Source organism: Dipteris shenzhenensis, chromosome 32 (genome assembly GCF_047967505.1).
Source record: "Dipteris shenzhenensis isolate YYH24624 ecotype China chromosome 32, Dip_SZ_1.0, whole genome shotgun sequence".
NCBI classification, from domain to species: domain Eukaryota; kingdom Viridiplantae; phylum Streptophyta; class Polypodiopsida; order Gleicheniales; family Dipteridaceae; genus Dipteris; species Dipteris shenzhenensis.
Genome location: NC_141627.1, coordinates 9,405,023 through 9,429,039, shown reverse-complemented (window position 1 = coordinate 9,429,039; position 24,017 = coordinate 9,405,023). Strand labels below are relative to the sequence as shown.

Below are 24,017 nucleotides of genomic sequence, written 5' to 3'. Positions count from 1 at the left end.
AGAACAATATGACTCTTGATCTGTTCAAAGACCCCCCATAAGGTTTTCCAAAGCTGACTCCCCTTAGTCATGCAAGGTTCTGGGTTACCAATAGCTGAGAGAAGAGGAAAGTCCTTCCACCTAGGGGCCCTGTAGGATCTAACAAATTTGAAGTTTCTAAGTAGGAGGTTAGCCCAGTCACTGTCAGGAGAGGTGATGGTTTTTATTATCCATGTGGCTGCCAGTTTGTATGCTACCAATTGTATATTAATAACTCCCAACCCTCCTTCCTTTCTAGGTCAAGCAGTAACAGAAAGGCTTTATAAATGGGAAGTGCCTTTTACAAGCTCAAGTGGGGTTTATTTGCAAGAGTTTATTTTGAATGCAAATTATTTGGGCATATGGCTTTACAATGTCCTTTGCATGTGCAAAAAATGCCACTAGTAGCTATCCTTATGCAAATGCCAAATAAGGATACTGGCGGGTCTTATGCAGTCAAAAATAAAGGCAATAAACAGGTTTCTGTAGCACAAGATAACGGCAAAGCACCAATTGTTGCTAATGAGACTAATGGGAATGTATCTGCTTCAATGCATTCTGCTTGTCAAGCACAAATAAAGGGAAAATTTCAAATGAACCTCGTCAAAATCCAAGAAAAGTTATCTCAGCCAGGAGACCCTTACCGCCTCACACATGACTTCCTCTAATGGCTATACACCTGAAGAAATGCAGGTGTTGGCATTACTTCGGCTGCTGTGACAGCCAGTCGTACTCTTTTCCCGAAAGAGGATATTGTGGATTGTCGTCTTCTCAACAGGTGCTTGTGTCACCTCAGGGTAGAGGCCCTGATCCTGAGGTGGATATGCAGACTTGATTTAGCCTTGCTTCAGCTGTATATAAACTGTAAATATGCTGTCACAAATCAAATGTTTGGCACTTAATGTACAGGGTTTGTGTGATGCTAGAAAATGGAAGCTAGTTTGGGTGTATCTCAATAATTTGCAGCTTGATATCGTGGATCTACAGCACAATCAGCATACGTATGCGGGACAACATGGTCACTTTGCTGGCTATGACATCTTTTATGCGGGAGAGCACTCTTTTTCAGGTGTGGTCTTTTTGGTGAAGCATGATCTTCAGCAAACTGTTGCCTTTCATGACACTCAAGGTAGATGATTGTTATGCATTGTCTTGTTCAAGGAGAGATCTTGAATTTGCTTTGGTTTATGACAACCATCTCATAGTAGAAATATGATTTGGGATGATATGCAACAATATCCGTGGAGGCACCATGCTTTCCTCTATGGAGACTTTAATAGTGCCCCTCAACAGGGAGATAATACATCTAGTCGTACTCATATGTTGGCCTCAAAAAGGCATAATTATTGATTACTCTGGCTGATCTTTGGAAGGAATCGCAACCATGTTTGCCAGGCTACACATTCCAACACAATGCACATTCTTCTTATCAGGCTCACTTGGATCGTTGTTATAGGGTCAACCCACAACATTATGATAATCTCACTGCCAAAATGTGGGTGGCCAATGCTTTTACGCCCCTGTGCTCTCCATTCTTTGACAGGCCCAGTAGCTTGAGATTTGTCTTTATTTCATGGGCAGGGTTATTTATAACAATCAGCTTCATCATCGTTGGGCTGATGTTGCATTGGATCCTGATCATATTTCCTCCTTTGTCTTCATTTTGGCAAAGGTTTCTATTATGCTTGCTGCTCCTCGATTGATGTGGTAGAGAAATTGGTGACTCATGCTAGTGTCTCTGGTGCCTCTTTGGTGCTAAATCTTTTGCATACGTTATGCCTTGGGATCGTTTGTTTGATTTGGTAGCTACTCTACTTACTCATTGTCCTGTGTGGATTACCCTGAAGGCGCCACTAGTTTCTTTACTTTTGCATCTTCCTGCCCTAGCAACACTTTTGGGCAGAGTATTGCATGTCCTGAGGTAGGATTTCTTTCAGGCCACTAGGGATATTCCGCTATGTGTGTTGTGGGACATAGAGAAGCCTTTGGTTTTTCCCATCCGTTGTGCTATAGGCTCCATTTTGCTTTATTTCCTGCAACCTGTTACACAAATGCAGATATGTGGACCTTTATGGACCCCCCCCCCCCAAAAAAAAAAAAAAAGAGGAATCATTCCCCCCATTGAATCTCTCTTCATTTTAGGATTTCTTTAAATGAAATGCCAGATGATAGGCTGTTACAAAAAAGACTGCTCATTGTAAACAATAGTTATTTGGAGCATGATGCATATAAGGCAATGGTCTATGATGCATGTCAGCCTCTTTCGCATCAGAGTCTCATTGATATGGATAATGCTTGGAATGCTTTTGTTGCTAGAATGCAATCAGTTATTCAAGATTATGGCAAAACTTATATGAAGACCTTAAGGGACATTGTTGCTCAGGCCAAAAATACTTGCCAATCTTTGACTGAGCTTAGTCATTTTCAGCCTTTGTCCAAGGAAGAAAGCACATCTCTATGTCAGTTACTATCTGTGCGAAGTAAAGATCATAGAAAAATCACTAAATGGGAGACCAAAGAAAGACAAAGGGCTTTCTTGGATAAAGGTTGTTCATCCAAAGAATTCTTTAAAAGCCTACATTACAAGAGACAATCTGCAAATATTTGCCATGCTCTTATGCCTGATGGTGTTTGCGAGCACAACTTGCTGCAGCATGAGTTGCTCATTTTTCTAGTCAATTTGGGATTGCAGACCTCCCTTCACAAGAGGTCTCGCAGCCAGGAGCCAACTGTTACAGCATGTCTCTCCCATTATCTCTCCTACACAGGCTCTGGAGCTAGAAAGTCCTTTCATTGAAAGAGAATTATTTGATGTGGTAAAACCTGTGGCAGATGGAAATCTCCAAGATGGGATGGTCTCACTATTGAATTCTTTCTTGCATACTGGGATATCCTAAAATCAACTTTGCTGTGTATGATCAATTCTTCCTGGGAAAATCAGCACATGCCGGATTCCTAGAAAAAAGGGCATGTAAGCAAATATTTGAATCCTTGCCTGATTGAAGGCCTCACACAAAGCAAATCATCTTCGCAAATGAATCATCCTACAAAGTGGTGGCATATTGCTTCAGCCGTTTGCCGTAGATGTTTAGCTCCACCGGAATCAATGCCTCATCTTCTTTGGCATTGCTCCCACACCCCGTGATTTCTTGGGCTTCCTTGGGCAGCATTTGAGACCCACATTTCCAAATGCTACTTTTGGAAAGTTTTTTTGGCTTTTTGGGATTCACCCACCTAGACAGGAGTTTGATTTACTTTTCACTTTGGTTCACTACTGGGTACTCTGAACTCTATGGAAGGACAAAAATCATAGTGTCTTTCGTGATCCTGCTTTCTCATCTCTCTCTATCTGCAAACTCATTACATAGACTCTGATGTATACTTGTCTTATACAGAGATCTTCTCTTGATGTATTTTGGCACATCCCATTTTGGGATAGTTACTCTGTAATATAAACCATCAAAATTTTCACCCCAAAAAAAATGTGTGTGTGTGTATGTGTGTGTGTGTGTGTGTAGTGCGTGTGTGTGTGTGTGGTGTGTGTGTGTGAGTGTGTGTGTGTGAGAGAGAGAGAGAGAGGAGAGGGTCTGTCCGCCTGCTGTACAGCCTCCCCAAGATCCCGTACAGGATCGCGACCCGCCCGTACAGACGTACGGATGCCGTACGACCACTGCACAGCCGTACGATTACTCCGTCCCCTCCCTGCGCAGTCCTCAGTATCTCCGCCCCTTTTCCATCGTCACTTCCACACCTTTTCTGAAACTTCCTTTGTATGTCAGTACCCTCCTGTCCCCTTCCGTACAGCCTAGCATTCCTACCCACTTTTCCCTTCTCGTACAGTTTCTGCTCTCCCCCACAGCATCCCCGTACCCTTTAGCTTGTTCCGTACAGCTCCTTCCGTACACCTGTACGCTCCGTACAGTCTGTACAGCCCGTACAATCTGTACTCTCACCCTCTACTTTGTCCGTACACTCTGCCCGTACAAACCCCACCGTACACCTCTGTTTTTTCTGCAATTCCATTAATCTTGCCCTGCTCCCCTCCATGGAAGACCAGCTTAAAAGCTACTCCTGCAAGGACTCGACCCGAGACTCTAAAAGACAGCAGGTTGATTTCTCTTCTGCAGCCTCCGTGGACGCTCATATGTCTTCAACATGCTTAAAGATGAATTTCATCACAGTCGAAAGGAATGGGCCAAACCTCCCCCTGCTCTCAAATATAAGTTAAAGCTGCCCTCCTTGGTCGCTCCTCTTCGAAAGTTCTCTCAGCAAGCAGTTATCATTTTCTTTCCAGGAAAGTTACCTTCAGCAAATGATGTGACTCAATGGGTTCAGGCTTTGTTGGGAGGTTGCTTTGTTGAAGGTGTATACTTTGCCTCTCGCGGTTTTTATGAAGTGCACTTCTCGGATGCCTCATATCGTCAGCAGATATTGGAGATGTCACCTCTTTTCTATGGCAGACAAATGGTGCATGTCATGCCATGGTCGCCAAATAAGGATTATCACAGTCTCATTCGACATCACTGCCCTGTATGGGTTGAGGTAGTGGATTTCCCGGATTATATGAGGGCCGAGTTACCAAGTTTAGCAGCTACTTTGGGGCAAGTTGTATGCCCACCCCGTCCTTCGGGCAATCAAAATCGGTTTTGTATTCTTTGGGATACAGATCACCCGACCCCTCCTTCCATTGTGGTGGAAGTGGAGGATGTTCCCCTGGGTGAAAAATATTTTGACTTGAAATGGGGAGTATTTGCAGGTGCTTGTTTTACATGTCATAAGTTTGGCCACCTGGACCAGCAGTCCTGCATCAGCTCCCACCCACAGCCATTGCTCCAGAAAATACCTCCCCCCCCACTTATGGCCCGGGGCCTAAGGCTATGCCAACCAAGCTGGGTGATGTGGCATCTAAATCAGTCCCTCCCAAAGAAAATGTGGTTCAGGTTTCAGCCAAGCAAAAAGATAAAAAAGGGCAAAATTTCAGAATCTCATGCCTCCTCCCAAAGTGCCTGGCAGCAACCCAAAAAGGTATTTGCGCTCAAACCACGACCGTTACAATCTCATCATTGGGATGCCTCAACTTCCACCCCCGGTCAGACCTCTACCCCAGCTGATAGCCTCGCTTCTCAACTGTGGGTTGATGTGTTAAAGAGGGGCATCCCTGTATGTGACAATGATGAGGATTCTAGAGCCAATGATCCAGGAGGCCAGGTGGATGTTGACGTCATGGCTGAGGCCTGACAGCTTATACCTTTGCTATGCTTTTTGGTTTGACTGTACATATCTCTCATGTCAACTTCAATTACTTGCATTACATACAATGTTCAAGGTCTTTGCAATGTCAATAAGTGGAGACTTTTCTGGCATTATGTACATAGAATGCACCCCGATGTAATTTCTTTACAGGAACACAACCAACACTTCTTGGCTGGCCAGCAAGGTCACTATGCTGGATATGACATCTTTTATGCTGGCACAATGCACTTTTCGGGAGTCTGCATGTTAGTGAAACATGATATGCAGCCCATGGTTGCTTACAATGACCCCCAGGGTCGATGGATGGTGATCAAATGCACTTGTCATGCTGATCTCTATGAAATAGCCTCTGTCTATGCCTCTCAAACTTCAGTGACAAGAGCTCGAATGTGGGCCTCCCTCAAACAATATCCATGGCTGTCCAATGCCTTCTTGTGTGGAGACTTTAATAACTCGCCTGCCACTCAAGACAATACCACTCATCGTTCTCATATGATCCCCACTGAGCTTCAACTTGGGAAGATATGCTTTCTTTCTTGCATGCAGAAGATCTATGGCTCTCAACAAGGGACAGAGATACAGGTTATACATACCATCACAATGCCCTTACTCATTACTGGGCTCGACTTGACAGATGGTATTTGTTGCATGCTCAGCAGTATGCCAGTTTTACATGTGCATTATGGGTTGATCATTCCCTTGCTATCTGATCACTTCCCAGTATGCTTGACTTTATCTATGGCACGTTTGACAGATGATATGCCTTTTTTTGGTCGTCGCCTACTTCATGTTAATAGTGCTTATCTACTTCATCAACAATTTCAAAACATGGTGAAAGTGGCTGTCCGCCCCCTCCTCTCACATGCTCAGGAGGACATGGATTTTGCTTGGATCAGTCTTGCTCATCGCTTGCAGGCTGTTATTCAAGACTATGGACGGAGTTACATGGGAGACCTCAGGCTCAAGCTGAAATGGGCTCAATCTCACAAGCAACAAATGGATATAATCAGCTCTTACAGGCAGCTCACCTCCTCTGAACAGGATTCTTGTGCTTATGCGGCTCACATCATCCATCAAAATGATCTTCGTAAATTAAAGAAGTGGCAAATCCGAGCTCGCATGAAACCCCTTTTGGACAAGGGCTGCTCCTCCAAAGCTTTCTTTAAAAGCCTACATGCAGACAGGCGAAAGAAGGATATTTGCAGGATCAGGAAAGATGATGGCACCTGGACTACCTCCAAATCAGAATTGGAATTGCAATGCTCCAGTCACTTCCAGCATCTCTTTTCTCCTCAGATTGATCATTCCGTGCAAGTGAATGCAGCCAGGTCTCAATTCCTTACGCATGTTCAGCCCATATTGTCTCGGGAACAGGCTCATGCATTAGAGCAGCCCTTTAAGCTTAATGAACTAAATGATGCTCTGAGTAATTTACGTAATGGCAGCTCTCCTGGTTGGGATGGATTGACTGTTGAATTCTTCCGTGCATTTTGGGGTGATCTCAAACACACACTTCTTCTTATGATCAATCATGCTTGGGCAGAACAATCTCTTCCTCCTTCTTGGAAACATGGCCTTGTCAAATTGATCCCCAAAAAAAGGTTATCTGAGACAATGGCTGATTGGCGGCCCATATCTCTTATGCCAGTCATTTACAAACTCATTGCCAAAATGATTGTCCTCAGGGTTTGATTCATTTTGCATGCAGGACTTCATCCCAGGCAGTATGGGTTTGTTCCCAGAAGGCAGATTACTGACAATATCTCCAATGCTTTGCTTGCAATTGAGTATGCTAAATATTCCAAACAAGATGTTCTCATCCTGCAAGTAGACATTGCGAAAGCATTTGATACTGTCCATTGGGATTTTATCTCTCAAACTATGCATAAATTGGGATTTGGCCCTCGGCTAGTTCACATTATTTACTGGCTCTACTCTCATGCCACTACGCAGTGTTTGCTTGCTGGTGGGTTGTCAAGAACCTGGACTATGACCCGCCACATTGCATGTGCTGTATGCTTAAGAAACAATCAACACAATACTAGTTTTGGGGTGCTCTTTCCCATTGGATGGCCATATCCAATGTCCATTTCTCTTCCCTTCCAGTATAGCATGGATGCTCCGTTTTCTCCCCTCTTATCACACAAGGTCAACCAGGTTATCCGTGAGGATCTACTACAGCTACACACTTTTCGGACCTGGTCGGGACCGAGTGAACTCCTAGTGAAGCTTAGCTTCTACAGAGATTACTTCTTACATATCACAGCGGAGGGTTTCATTGAGCCACCAGGATACACATAGATTCACCTACCCCACTCGCTGAGGATCTCTCTTGGGCGGGTCTCTTCACACAGACTTCGCATCGAGAGCAGCAGAGCAAAGCGACTGCCCAGGGAGCGGCGCATATGCACATTGTGTGACATACAGGAGGTTGAGACAGAGGAGCATTTCATCTTCAGGTGTCTTGTGTACTATGAGATCCGAGGACGTTTCCACTACCTCTTCAGGGATAGTTATGGGATTTTAGCCCGTTTCCTCTCCTACCCAGACCAGCAGTGTTTGGTAGGTTTCATTCATGAGGCACTTAGACACCGCGAGAGGATACTCCGAGCACGGAGACAGGAGCAGACTTCTTCCTCGGTTGATCCCTCTCAGAGCTCTATCACGGAGTTCTTTCAGCTAGATCACATGGACCCCAACGAGACAAGGCCTTGACATGACCGTGACCCGGAGCCCGTGACCCGACAGCTCAAACAGAGGGTCAACACACAAATCACACTTGGAGACATCCCCTCCTTGTTTAGAGTCGGAGCCCGACCGACGGGGGTCATAGTAGCCTTGGTTAGATGCAGAGCTATGACCAGGAGACGTGCCAGGACCGCACCTCTGAGTGGCCGACAACACTCTATTGCCGACTTTATGCCTCCACTGTCTCATCCATCCTGAAATCTTGCTGTTGCCGAGGAGGATGATGATATTGATGATGATGCTGAGATTGATATATAGTCGACCATCGACATGACAATGTTGTACTTAGGACTTAGTACTGCCATTCTACATTTTTGCATTTTGCATTGGTATGGATGCTCATTTAGTAGCTCCACTACCACAGCTTGTAGTATTAGGATTTTCACAGTCTCATAGATCCATCGGTCTTCCGAAGACTTTAATAAACTTTCTTTCTATCCCTACACTCTTGTTTGCTGCATACCTTAAGGAAAATAAACAGTAATTTGAAGCATTCACGAAAGAGAGAGAGTACGTTGCATTTCACTTGGTATTAGAGCATGCTTGGGGCAAGCAAGGAGAGAGGGGGCAGCACGACAAGGGTCCAAAGTGGGGGAAAGAGAGGTGACGTAGAGTGTCGATAGGCATCACGGAACAACATGTGACAAGGGCGCATCATGTAACAAATGCTTGCGAAAAAAGGAACGGCGAGGTACTCGGTAGAAGCGTCAAAGCCAAGACCGAACAAAGGGAAGAGCAAAGTAGAAATTGTTAGAAACATGGTGAGAGTGAGAGAGAGAAATAGTCTAGGGAGTGAAGAAATGATACACAAATGTAGAAACCAGAGAAGGCTTTCATTCGTTCATCATTATCAAATGAGACAAGTGAAGTACAAGCCTTTTATAGGCTACACACTCACACAATAGCACGAAGTGCATACGGGATCCGTCCCATAGTGACATGTGGCACTCACACATGACTCACACATGAACTAGTACTAGATCTCCTATTACAACACATCACGCATCACATCTCACACACTCTTTGGCTATGATTCTCCAACACCTCCCTTCAGAGCAAATAGTGTGAGACCCAACACGCAAAGAGTAGACCTATCCCCCCTCCACCGCAATACTGCAACGAGCAAGTCAACTATCCAACACCTCCCGTGTGATAGTGACTTCTCAGTCAGCTTGCGACTGGCAATGGCAAATCATCACTCGCCACCCCCCCTTACTATGAACTGGGTGGTCAATACCATCATACCAAAGTAAAAGACAATATGTTCAATTTTGGGGCACAACCTAGGGCAAAGTATCTCTTATTGACTCCAAATACATTCATTTTAGACGGACAACTCAAGGATGAGAACCTTTATTGACTCAACACAAAAACACATAGCATATAGGGTGTAGAAAGCCTAATCCGTGTCATATGGGTCCACGATAGAGAGGCTGTGAACCTCAGCTGTGGCTGCATGTATCTCCTCAGGGGACTCTTCATGTTCGACCTATTCTTCAGCAAGGAGATTGGCATGATGCTTCTCTTGCTCCTGTTCCTTCTTCTTGAAGCAATGATCCTCAAATATGTCCTTTGCTAAACCTGCAAATAATATTCTTGTTGGTCTTTCATTTGCTTGTGGAAGCAAATGCTTGATCACCAGGAGAGGCAAGATTGTCTTCTTTATTCTGACGGTCCTTCTCAATGAGTAGTGCCACCATATCATCAAACGTGGTAGTGGCAAGGCATAGCGGGATATCCCGTGCATACTCTTCATAAGGACAGCCATCTTATCTTCATCATCAGGCGTGCTTTCCAAAGTGGAAAGTTGTTGAACAAGAGATTGAAGCCTTGCTAGACTCAACTCATCACTCTCTTTCATTTTTAAATCATAGAACATGAGCTTCAAAAAGACTTTGGAGTTGATGATTTTCTTACCAAATAACGTCTCAAGGTGATCCCAAATATTCTTAGTTGTTGATTTGAAGAACACATGATGGATGAGAGAGTCAGCCCAATGAGGGCAATGGCTTTTGCATTTTGCTGCTTCCAAAGCTTGCGTTGTTGCTGATCAAGTAACTCAACATCCCAAACTCCGTCACGCATAAGGAGCAGCCTTGGTTTGCCATGTGGGAAAACCTTCCCCCTTGAACTTCTCCACGAGCAAGGAATAGAAGACAACGAAGTCATGATGGTGAAGACCTTCGTGAAGCCGGGCAAAAAGCTGAGATGAAGAACCAGCAAAGGAATGGGGGCTTCAAAACACAACAACAAACTCCTCGTGTGCGAAGGGGAAGATATAGATGCCTAGTGAAGCTCCAAATGTGAACCTGAATCAAGAAACAACAAGTATATGCCCCGAAATGCAGAACTGAGTGCTGCAGCAGATCTGTACTCTTAAAAAACGGCTCACTAGGGCACTCTGTTTTGCCAGGCAGTATCAATCATATGCAATAAAACATGCTTAATGGCATCCCAGGAAGCCAGAAAGAATCCCAACATGGGGACTTCCATTTACCACATAACTTTAGAGCATCAAGGAGCTCCCTTTTCGTGAAATGTGACTCAAGCTCCTCAGCCTGAGCAAGAGTAATAATGGGAGAAACATGCTGTAATAACTTTTGTCTTGCCAACATAACTTCTTTGTAATGAGGACTTCAGATTCCCAAATTGTCGGGCAAAATGATCAACGCACGCTTTGTGAGGAACTCCAAAGACCATCATAAGTCAAAACCCTGTAAATATTTTGAGCTTGCACGCACGTGTGCGCGCGCACACCCACCCACACATACACACTTTTTTTTTTTTGGGTAAAATCCAGTGCATTGTATTTATATTCTCATAACTTTACAAAACGGGAAGTCTCCAAAATGGAGAGTATCCCAAAGATCAGAAGCATAAAAAGAAAAGCTCTATGCAAGAAGCATGTATATCACCCACACATGCACACACACACACACGCTTTTTTTTGTAAAACTAGTAACTATATTATTAACATGAGATCAATGTACATGACATTGGACTCTGAGATAGAGCCTAATGGGAGAACTCAAAAACAGTCAGAAAATACTTCAAGGCTAGTAGCATCCAAGTCCCTCGCAGCATAACTATCATATAGAGATTGCTTGAGGGACATTCTGAAGAAAGCATATGCCTGAGGAAAATGTTGTCCCATCCTAAAATGCATTCTCTGTGTCCAAATGGTCCATAGTACCCAAAAGTGAGTCCAGTGAAAGAAAAGGAGGAATGGAGACATCTGAGATCAGAAACATCCAAACATCTAGAAGAGTTTCCCGAGTCTGATGGAGGGAAACCGAAGCCCCAGCAAATGAGAGACATGAGTGATCAATATCCGGGAATGCGAGCAAGACCATAATAGATGAGGAATTGTCTCACGGTGATGAGAGCAATGGGGGCAGGAAGGGGAAGCAATGCGACGTGCTGCCAATTTCACCCCAATGGAAAAGGCTCCCACTATACATCTCCAGAAGAAAAGCCTCTGTTTCAATGGCAATTTGTCTTTCCAAAATTTCTTGAGTCGTGATTGCCACCAAGATAAAGACCTATCCAAATTCCAAAGAGTGTTGGCATGCTTATCAATCCATGGCAATGGAAGAAGAAATCTGTAGACCATCGAGGAGGTCAAATTGTGCATTGAAAGCGAACAGAAAGCAGGAGATGGAGAGATCAGATTCCAGTCCAATAATCTGTCCTGTGCAAACAGTGGAGGAATATGAGCAAATGGCTGCAACATAGTTGTAAGTATTCTCCAAATGGATCTATGATGTAGACCCAAAGGGAATGTCCTGCAAGCTTGTGGAAATGAAAGCATGTAACCTTGTTGATCCAACATCTCCAACAGATCTTATGCCCAATTTCATTAGATTATACGCTTTAATGGGTGCCTGTAAAGCGAGGGGCGATTCAAACACCTTGCTCCAATGGATGCTTTCCAAGCGAAAGGAATTGCCATGATGAGAAGAAACACCTGTCCATTTAGCATAAGAGAGAATTCTCTTCCAATCATGAATGAAAGCAGTAGAAAGAGGGCAACCAGGAATTTTCCCTTGAAATGTGGTCATGATTGCTTCCCAGTGATCCGTAATCCAGTGCCCATATGTATGGGACGTCATGTTTCCACACATGGCTGCTAACATTATGGCCCATGGCTGTTTTTGTTGAAAAAAATCAGCAATCATAGTGCTCTTTCTTGCCAACATATGAAACTGAAGATTGAGAATATTCAGCCCCCCATGAGTCTTAGGTGAACAAACAGACTGCATTGGAAGTAGTCGCAAAGCCTTTTTGTGAGATTTGCTTTTCCAAAATATCTCCATGGCCTAGGACACATAGGAAGCCAAATGCTTATGAGACCAGGAAAGAAGAGGCAAATAAAATTGCACATATGCCATAATGATGGATTGTACTATTCGAAGTCGAACGTGTAGAGGCCAAGTGGATAGATGCCAGTATTCCAGCTTCTTGTTGATCTTTTGAAGCACCCATTTGAGCTATTGTTGTGGGGTAATATTCCAGCCAATGGGATACCCTAAGTGCCTCACAATAGTATGGGAAGAAATAATGTGACCTGGCCAGAGAAGTGCATGCCAATCAGTTTCTTTCAAAGCTAGAAGATTTGATTTCTGAAAGTTAATATGCAGTCCAGCAGCTATGCCAAAATTCTTCAAAGTATGCATCAAATGAGAGAGGTCACTTTGAGAATTACTGGGCATGAAATATGAGTCATCAACATATGCCTGTGCAAGAAATGGCTGTGCCCTTGGAATTTGCTAGCCATGAAGCCCTGTATCTGCAAGATGGTCCATATGCAACAATAGCGGGTAGGTAGCAATGGCATACAATAGCGAACTAAGGGGGCAACCCTGTCAGAGGATGTGGGTGAGGTGAGTGAATGTGAACAAGAAGACACACGATGTGATATGAAGACGCTCACACCTCTTCGCACCACCCCATTTGCTCAATTGAGATACACTTAGCCCAATTTAAATGACTAAGGTCTTGGACCTTCTAAAAGTGCACTCTAATGTGTCTACCCGCACCTAGGTGCCTCATTGATGACTCTTCTTATTTCAGTAATAAAATAAGTGGTACATGTCCAAAATTGCTGCCGCCTAAAGCAATGGCTTTACTTTGATGGGCCCTATCTACCTAGACGATCCACCACCATAACAATCTCAGTCGGTGTCCATCATAAATACAAACATATGTCGCACCCTAACATTGGTAATAATGTTCTAATGTATGTTAATTAACCAAATAATCATTTTCCTTGTATGGAAATGCCCAAGATATGGCTCAAACATTCTCGTAATTATGCAATTGCAAATTTTAAGTTATATTCTTCCATTCGGCTACCCCATTTTGCTGGGATTATAAACCACCAAGTATCAATACATACTCCCATTGGCTTTGCGATTATCTTTGAAAGCCTAAGAGAACCCACTTTATCACTCCAAAGTGTTTTACTTTTCACCACATGGTTCCCACCCTAGATACAAATTCTGTAAAACACACAAACACTTATAATTTATAACTGCCATGTTGACCTCATCGAACTTTCAAGACAGCATACGACATTCAATCAATATAATTTACCAAGGATACAATCGTCATAAATAGGTGATCGAACTTTCCAAACAGCATGTGACATTCAATCAATGGAATTTACCAAGGATACGATGGAAACCTTGTTGGGATTATTGTGGTCACCTCCCCGACCGTGAGCCCCCAAATGAGGGCATGAAAAAATTGGACCAGAAGCATGTAAAGGATCTAGGAGTAACAGTCTGTGCAGTGCATGGGGCTGCTTGGTGGGCTGAACAGGGATTCATCACATGGTCTGCCACAGGGAAGCAAACAGCTGCCATGTAGGCAGTATGGACAGTCCCTAAGGCTGACTGTAAGGCAGAACAAAGCTGCTGTGCAGGTTGGCAAACAGGGCTGTTTTTGGCTCTGATTTAGGGCATGGCAGAGGCTGGAATGAGGTCCAGGTGAAGGGGGCAGAAGAGGCTTCGGCCAGGGCCTTCAACAAGCAGCAGAGCCTGCAGCAGGACAGAAGAGATACATACCAGAGCAGCAAGGAGGACAGGAATCAAGATCAGGTCAAGGAGAAGGTGTACAGTGTCTCACCATGGACTGCTTTGCAGAGCAGCAAGGAGACCTGTTTGTGCGACATCGAAGCAGCCCAATGAAACTCTGTATGAGCACGCAGACTGACAGTTTTGGAGGTGCCAGGAGGAGGTAGAAGACAGTTCTAAGGTGCCATGGATCCACATCTAGGCAGTAATCTATCTGCTAGATGGTGGCATACTAAGCACATCTTTTGTATAAGATTTTTGTCCTTCTTTGGAGCAATTCTTGTTTATTGTTTCTACTTTACTATGCATGGTTCATTATTTGTATCTGCATCTATCACTATCTGTGTGCACAAAAGAAAGCAGTGAGATATGAATTAAGCACTTTGTGTTTCCTAGGCTACGTTTCTATTCCACTGCAGGAGTGTTGGCTACAGCAAGCAACCTCTGTCTCTCTTTCTAACATGGTATCAAAGCCCTAAGGAAGAACCACAAATGCAAGGAGCTTGGAGGTGAGAATCTTCCGAAGGAGATCTCAGTTAAAGTCCGTGGAAATCATCTTCTAGGTCCGAAGGACAGGTACCTTTGCGAGAAGGAAGGTGACCAAGAGTCAGACAGGTATGTCTTAGTGAGAGATTGCTTGTTCTTCTTTCGGTTGCACCTATCTTGAGTTCAACAGAGGAACTTCAGTTCAATGCAACACACGCGCCAATTCCAAATTTGGAGAAGCGGGCAAGGAAGGTATGGAAGATAGCAACAGGATAAAAATATAAGCCCAAAGACATCAAAGATGCGACAAGAAAGGTAATTAAACAAGCTGATCATGACAAGGTAAGAAGAGTGGGAAGAGAACGATGCCGAAAAAGCTGTCAATGATTATCATCGGGACAACATCAGACGGAGTAATTCTGCACATCCAATTGGCAGATAATTTGAAGGAAGCATGGGACATCTTGAAGGACCTGTATGGATCCTCAATCTCGAGAGCCAACTATTCACATGAGGGATGGACGAATGTGACACCAAGCGGAACTATCTCATGAAAGTGAAGGTACTGAGATCAACTTGGTGCGGTTGGTCATAAGGTGGGCCCGGTTCAATTGCCAAAGCCTATGACGGCAACGCTGCTCACCTTTGAGGAGCTGGGGGACATGTTGGGTACAGGAGGTAGCTAGGGCAAAGATCTATGATGCAGAGAGTGGCAATGACAAACCCTTTGTTGCACAAGGCAAGAGCAAGGACACAGGAAAGGACAAGCTTGGCAATAGCAAGTCCAATCAGAGGAGAGACAACAAAGTTGATGAGGACAACTCTTCTAGTGGAGGAATCTAGAAGAAGAACAAATGCTTCTATCGTGACCAACCAGGAGATTATGCAAGGACTCCAGAAAGAAGAAGGCTGATCAGAAGAGAAGAAAGGGGCCCAAGCAAGGATCAGAGAGGTCAAAACCATACGCCAAATGTGGCAACAGAAACAGGTGAGCTCTTCTCGGTGACAACTCCAAGTGTTGCCAAGATCAAGTATGCTGATTTTGGTGAAACTGTTCTTATGCCTAATGTGTATAAGGGAGGCGTCTTTGGAGAGACTTCAAGGATCAGAGTAGAGGAGTACACGGACACTAGAGGCGAGAGTACAAGGTTACACTTGGATGCTACGGGTGCCTCATGAAGGTACTAGTTTACTTTCAAAGCAAATAGTCAAATGGATGGATCCAACAGTTTGTATATTCTTTGTGCATACATTCAAACTTCAATAGCATGGTTTGGGCAAATTTGCCTTGTGATTCTCAAGTGATGAGGAAATGGAGGGTGAAAGCCTTCCTAGCAAGCAGAGGGGGAAGTCCTATTGCAAAGGACTTTAATGACTTCTTTAATGACTTATGTATTACTTTAGTCAAAGGCAGTGATGATTGCTTTGAGAAGCATGACTTACTGACAGGGACAAGAAGGCTTAGTTGTAGAATACTGGAAGCAGAACAAGGTGCACCCGTTGGAGCCTTTATAGTGATAGATGGGCATCTGGGTTACTAACTTGAGAGCTCATCTAGAGCTTATAGTCCAGGAGTTCTAGAGAGACACTTGAACATGGGGATCTATGCGAACAAGCCATAGGGATCTCATTGTTCAGGTGGAGTATTTGGAGTGGTGAGAGGTCAAACAGAACTTGGGAGCACGGTGTTGGTAGGAACCACGCTATCCTTGGATTCTGAGGGGGACAGCAGGACGTGCCTGATGTTTGTACCAGGATTGTTCGAGTACACCAGAGTGCTCATGATCAAGGATGGTGGTACCATGGACTATGGGTGTGTTGGCCCACAGTGGGTTGGTGAGAGGGGTGTTGGGATTATTGTGGTCACCTCCCCACCTGTAACCCCCAATATGAGGACATGGGGAAGGTTTACAACAGCATGTAAAGGATCTAGGAGAAGCAACCAGTACAGTGCATAGGGCTGCCAGATGGGCTGAACAGGGATTCATTAGATGGTCTGCCACACGGGCAGCAAACAGGCAACCGCAGCAAGGACAGTCCCTAAGGCTGACTGTAAGGAAGCATCAAATTGCCGTGGAGATTGGCAAACAGGGCTGTTTCTGGGTCTGGTTTAGGCCATGGCAGAGGTCGGGGCCTTGAACAGGCAGCAGGCCAGCAAAGAAAGGTGCCTGGAGCAGGACAGATCATGGTGGATTGCATACAGCAGTCAGAGCTACAGGTCGTCTGTCAGACTGCGTTGGTGGTCAGATCGGGTGCATGTGTAGGAGACTGGCTAGGGGCAGGACCCAGCAAAAGGCAAGTGGGCCAGGGCCTTATATAGGCCTCTATGCAGGAGCTCGGCTGAGATTGGTCCACCCAGTCTGGTGGGCTGACAGACTGGTTGGCCAATCTGTAGAGCTGGCCGGCCAGTTCAGCAGGGCTTGAGCCCTGTAAATAGGCCCCTGCTTGGGGCAGTCCATTATTTCATGCAGTGCCTCATGTTCGGCTGCATACCAGAGCAGCAAAGAGGCCAAGGAATCAATATCTCACACTTGGGCTGCATCAAGAGCAGCAGGGAGGTCAAGGAGAGTGTACAGTGTCTCACTATTGGCTGCTTTGAAGAGCAGCAAGGAGACCTGTTTGTGCAGCATCGAAGCAGCCCACTAAAGCTCAATAGCAGCATGCAGGCTGACAGAGTTTTTGAGATGCCAAGAGCAGGTAGAAGACAGTTCTAAGGTGCCAGGGGTCCACATCTAGGCAGTACTCTGTTTGCTAGGTTGTGGCACTGAGCACACCTTTCATCTTTGGAGCAATACATGTTTATTGTTTCTACTCTACTGTGAATGGTCCATTATCTGTGTTGGCATCTACATCTGTGTGCCAAATGAAAGGAGTGAGATTTGAATCAAGCACTGTTGTCTTTCCTGGGCTACACTTCTGTACACTTCCTGCTGCAGGAGTGTTGGCTACACAAAGCAAGTTCCGTCTCTATTTTCTAACAAACCTGCTGAATGTCAAGCATATACCGAACTTAGTGTAGCAAGTACTTGAAGAATAAAAACGAAGGCTCTAGACTACATGAATAGAAGACAGACTCTGATAAGAGAGAACACCGACATTTCATATGAATCTAGATACTTTAGATTGCAATTAAAAGAACACCACGTTGTATGAATAATACCTAATTATAGCTCAAAGGCAATAAAGCAAGAATATGGTTACTTTAAGGCCAGCAGAAAGCATTGAAGAATGAAAAGATGAAAGAGAGAATACCCTGTAAACATGATGAATTGAGAAATATCGAAACCTTTTTACTAGATTCATGACATCAGAAAAGAGGGTTGCAAGATTCTGGCTATGGACTTTCCACTCTCCCATCACCTGCAACACTAGATCAAGATAGGAAAAGAATATTAATAACAATTCAACATTTTTAGGTATGATATTGAAACCTAGCTTGAAATTTACTGGTCATCAAATGGACATTCTTGTGTGTAAGCAAGCCAAAACCAAAGCAGGCAAGTATGAGCTGAACTTTTTCTCTTTATGGGCTGGTACTTTTCTCAAGTATAGCTTCACCTGGTTGCACACAAGCTTTGAATCCCCTTGTGCTCTTATATGAAATATGCCTTGGTCCAAAGCAGCCTGTAAACCCATTAAGAGAGCAGTATACTCTGCAGCATTGCATGTGGCAATGCCAATTCCTTTTGTAAGCTCACAAACCTGGACCAATTCAAAACATGCAAACTTAATCCATTGAAAGATATTTCCTAATCAAAGCTTAAGTTTTATGGTACTACATCAAGTCATACTCGCACTCCTCACCCGAGACTTCTATTAAAACTGAAAACAGTAATACCCCCAAAAGCACCTACACTGCCTAAGATGAAAGGGAAAGAGTATCAGAGTCAGAGGATTCAGAATCTGAGACAGAGGAGCCTGAACCACCAAGACAACTTCAACAAAGGAGAAGAGACTACCACGCAGGTATCTGAAGACCTTGCAGGATTATAGATTGACAGATTTTCCAGAGACAGGTTCAGGGGTGAGGATATCCAGTCAAGTGCAGAAGGACCCCACTTGAACATTGTAACACAAAAGAAATCAAATTGATATTCACTTGAAAATGACAGTAGATGGCCATGGAACATTTTGAGTTGAATGGCATCTTGCTGGTGATTTGAAAACTCTCAAGTGCTTGCATGGTTGTGATACAGGGGAAAATGCAATGTTCACATGCTTTTATTGCATGGTTGTGATATAGGGGCAGTGATCTAGTGGCTCAGATTTAGGAGCTTGCACTTTAAAAATGCACCAAAATGGCAGGCTGCTATCGAGGTGGATATTGAAGCCATTCTAAAGAACCACACCTGGGAATTGGTGGAAAGACCTTAAGCAGAAGTACAAGGCAAAGTACAAATCCTATGGCAGTCTTGATAAGTATAAAGCAAGGCTGGTGGTCAAAGAATATGTTCAGGCAGAGCAACCAATATATGCTAGTAAACCGTTGATAGGTAATTGCATGGTAGAAACAATGTAAAACATAGAGAATGCTCGTTCTACAACCATAGAGTCGAGTAGGACAAAGCAAAAGAGATTAGAAAAATGCAAAATGGAAAGATCCCACAAATGCATATGTTAATCACGATAGTGTTAGAGAGGCTCTCAAAGTTTGCTAAGAGGCACGTAAGTCTACACCAAGTGTTAATATTTGCAATAGTCCATGAGAGTTGAGTGACCAAGCATTCAAGCCCATCTATACATAACATCAGTATTGTATGCTCTTTGCTATGCTGAAGGATCGCGCATTTATCTGGAAGGCATATGCGGAGCAGTTCGTGTAAAGCATACAGATCATTAACATCTCCCTTACTTGCCAACACACAAGGACACATAGCTAAAGACACAACGACGCTGGCAGGTGCCGATCAGATAGCTCAGTAACTACATCCCTAAAGCTACTAATACACAAACAATCCCATTCACTACTATGATAGAAGCAACAGAGATTAGCATGGATGGCGACCAATGGACAGCCATTCGTTTGGCTACTCATCATGGATGGGTCTATTTTCCAGACGGATGCCAAGTCTGTTTTTAAATGGTGATCTGGAGGAAGAGGTCTACACAAAGCAACCGCATGGATTTCAAGTTTCAGATTCAAGTGAAAAGGTGTACAGAAGTACTGCTATGACATCTTGAAGCAGTTCCAGATGGAGGACTGTAAGGAAGCAATGACATCGATGAAGGTTAGGACCAAACTATGTAAGAATATTACATCTCAATTAGTGGATGCTAGTAAGTATCAGCAATTGCTTTACTTAACCAATATCCGACCACATATTTATTTTACCGTTGAGGCTCTCTGTCAGTCATCAGAGAAACCAAGGGAGGATCATTGGAAAGCAAGGTTATGGGTGCTCAAGTCAAAGAGAGGACCCAAAATGTATTACAAAAGGTGCACTCACAAACCAAAGGTGCTGCCCACTAGTGCTTGAACTAAGGCCACAAACTGTTGCCCTAATCTGCTGTTCACTCCTGCTATGTACATTTCAATGAGGTATTGACTAGGTATGGGTGGAGGCCAAAACTCTCCATCCGTCAGCACATTTTTTTTCTCTATGTGATCTGCTAACTGGTTGAGCTCTTCACAATGGCTACGGGCTCTAAGGGCTGCTGCCTCTGCTGGTGCCTTTTCTGCACCCTCCTGCGTAGTTGAGAGCAACTGTAGCAAACGGAAAAACACTTTCATCAGGGGTGGTGCTGAAACAAAACATATGCCAAGAGCACACCCCTCATTTTAATAACTTTAGGGTTCTACTTTTATGAACATCAATTAGAAATCGCAATTCTAGGCATGAAATCCACAGAAAGCAAAACTGATCACACAACCGAAATTCACAGCAAGCTACTCCAGATGATACTTCTTTAGAAGTTCAGAATTTTGGCGGGGGGGGCGGGGGGGGGGGGGGAATGTATCGATTACAAACACATCTTTTAAAAACGTTTTGAAATGTTTGCTTCAGGTAACACATTTTATTGCAACTATGCCCTGCTGGTACCCTTGCTGGGTATCCTCACACGGACTATGGGTTGAGACAGGATGGGCAGAGGTCCACTCGTCTATGCAGATGCTCCATTAGCTCCCTCTTAAAAGCTCTCAGGAATAAATCGGAGACGTCATCGATCAGTGGTCTTCAAACCCGCACCAGGTCTAGCTCCACCAAGGTAAGCCATCCCAGAACATAGGTACAATCGAGGTAGACATCCCATGTGAGAAACGGATCTGCAAGTACGTGGTATGCACGAGACTGAAATAGACGATCACTTTGGATTTAGATGCCCTATGTATTATGAGATCCGTGGACGGGCAAAACTATCTTTTCAGCAGCAGTTTTGGCCCACTTAGAGAGTTTCCGTCACACCCTGATCAGTGAGTCATGGCTGTTCTCCTCCTCAAGGCCTATGACATAGAGATCAGCTAATACGAATGCACTGGAGAGCACAAGAGGGACCGTCACAACCAGAGGACGATCACATACTTTTTCTCCAGCTACCCAAGCCAAGGGCAGCAAGGGACTAGACGTAGCAAAGAGTCGAGTGCACGACTCAACAGACTTGATCTTGGAGGACACTCACATGAGGACTGCAAATATATCGTGTCCACTCTTTGACGTGTGGAGACAGACCTTCGGTCTTCCGTAGACAGTAATAATCCTCCTTGGTGATTTCAAAGTACGTACAGGGGATAGAAGGTGGAGCTGCTGGATTTTGAGTCAGACCCCTCCAAGTGCCAAAAGTAGGCCCAATAAAGCTTGATATAGAGAGATACTCAGAGGATGCATCACATGTGACTCAGTATGGGAGACATTTATTGGATATGGGAGCGATACATGACCTGATCATATAACAGTCTCCAGCGATGGCCGAGGTCTGGAGGGCTTACATGTTTCCCACACGGAGGGGGCAGCAGCACCGTGGACTACTCAATGGGCTCCCCAATCTTTCTGACACGAGTACAGACTTCGTAGTCCCTCCCACCCTCTTGGCGCCGATCACTCATACCTGTCATTTAGCATCTTGACTACATTGCTAGATATAGTACGAGATCCACCCAGGTTCGGGTACATTTCGATCATGCTCTTGATGAATTTTGTATGAGCCACCTGTCCCGCAGGCTAGTGACTCCCTTGAGAGATGATGCAGACCTCGCTCTTGCCGCAGATGCACTGGTATCAGTGATCCATGATGCCGCCACCAGATCATTCCCCACAACTAGATCTACAGTTCACCCCCCATCCAAGAAGATGCCACCAGAATCCTTGGTATGACGATGAGTGCCAGTAGATGAGATCCTACCTCATACGGGAGCAGGCCTTGGGATACTTGATGAGGTCTGAGGCACAGTGGATTTCACGACGTTTGACGTGGCGTAAGAGGTGGGCTGATCCCAAGACCATGAGGGTCTACGGACTGAGCACTCCACACATGGACACGAGGTCTTGGCCCCAAGCTTAGCACAGATTTCAATCATGCGGTATGTCATGGATTCCCTTCTGCTTGGAGTACAACTACCATTGTACCTATACACAAAGAAGGAGATCCCACCAATACAGGGAACTACCGCAATATCATGATTGGTCACACATGTTGGAGGTCAATGCCACCCACCTGTGAGCCCCCGATTTGAGGGGACAAGGGGGCATTGTACCATGAGGGGAGGTGAAGGTTTGGGGGGAACTATGGGCTGCAACACAAGCAGCAATCAGTACCAAAAGGCAGCCAAGGGGAGGCCCTATTTATAGACCAACCCCTGAGGCTGGTCGGTCTAGCCAACCAGCCTGGTCGGCCACCTACAGCAGAACCGATCTGCTGGTCAACCTGCTCAAGGGGGCTGGTGCCCCTATATAAAGCCCCTCTTCCCCCATTCATTCTTCGTCAGCCACAGCACCACTGAAGCCCTCAACAAGGCAGCACGGAGCAGGAGAAGACTAGCAGTAGAGTTCCAGATTCATAACCAGCCCTTACTGGATATTTTGTGCTCACCTTGAGCTAGGTTTTGCCCACTGTTTGGTGGAGACATCTGAGTTCTCTCTCTTGTATATACTTTCTATACTCTATCTGTTGAGTGAGGTTCTAGTGTGTGGTCTGCATCATTGAGAGGTTAGAGTGATTGTATGGTACTAAAGCACGGTTCTCAGCTCTAGACGCTCTCACATCGAAGGAAGGAGTTCTTCAGCAAAGCGACTCCAATCCACAAGGTTTGCAAACTTGCATTTCATCTACCACATTTCTATTTGCTGTGTGAAATTTACAGCAAACATGTCTAAGTCAGAAGCCTCTTCTGCCACTAATACTCCTTCCGTTACTCATGTTCCCTCTTATACCATCGATGGGACAAATTAACCAATCTAGAAGGTAAAGATCCGGAGTCACGTTGTGGCCCAGAAGCTATGGAAGCTCACAACATGAGTCGATGCAAGGCCAGAGGATGTAGTAGACAACAAGGGCAGGATTTTGATGCTGGTGGACAAAGATGAACTTGAAGCATGGAAGGATAAAGATGCCCAGCCCATGGCTCTAGCTATAGGGACAACGGCGAACTTTATGATTCCAGATATCCAGTTTGCTGAAACATTAGTGGAGACGTGGGCCACTCTAAAGGACTTGTCTCCAACGCCAGCTTTTCCATTGGCACATGGATGAGGGAGAGTGTACATGACCGGTAAGAGATCAACTGGCATCGTTTAGTCAGAAGATGGATACCTGTCAACTGGCACTATTGACACTCGGGAGATTACCAAACCGCTTCAATGGATTCATCACCAAACAGTAGGACAAGGACCAAGCCTCTAACATTCGAAGAGCTTGGGTCCTTGCTATTGTAGGAAGAAGCCCATAAGAGGTGATACAACGAGGATGATGATAAAGCACTTCTAGCAAAGGATAAGCCCGGTAACAGCAAGTCCAAGGACTCCAAACGCAAGGCCGATGACTCAGAGCAAAAAAAGAAGGTAAAATGTTTCTACTATGAAAAGCTTGGTCATTATGTGAAAGACTGCCGGAAGAAGAAGGTAGATCAAAAGAAAAAAAAGTCCCATGGCAAGGAAAGCCTTTGAGGGACACATACAACATCACTACTAGAGCATAGAGCATTGCTCCACCCACATATAGTGAGTGAACACAAGGAGGCTTGGTACATTGACAGTGGCACCTCCAAACACATGTCCAACAAGGAGTGGCTCAAGACCATGGAGGGAAGCCATCCTGACTCGAAGGTGACCGTGGGGGATAGCTTGACATGCCCTATGAAGGGGGTTGGAAGTATTCCGTTCATCACCAGAGCAGGAGACGAGAAGGTAATATCTAGTGTGCTGTTTGTTCCAAATCTATGCAAGAATCTGCACTCTGTGAGTCAGATGGATAAGCATAAGATGCCAATACTCTTCGAGAATG

At 44.7% G+C, this 24,017-nt stretch overlaps 1 protein-coding gene across 1 annotated transcript in view; it reads right to left on the bottom strand.

Annotated features, from left to right (window-relative positions):
* Positions 1-24,017, bottom strand: part of LOC147880276 (uncharacterized) — a 64,998-nt gene that overhangs the window by 6,867 nt on the left and 34,114 nt on the right. Inside the window, exons 3-4 of the mRNA XM_087371070.1 lie at positions 18,141-18,284; positions 17,835-17,942 (exon numbers count right to left, since the gene is read on the bottom strand). Of these exons, the coding sequence (XP_087227196.1) occupies positions 17,835-17,942; positions 18,141-18,284 (252 nt within the window). The remainder of the gene's footprint in view (positions 1-17,834; positions 17,943-18,140; positions 18,285-24,017) is intronic.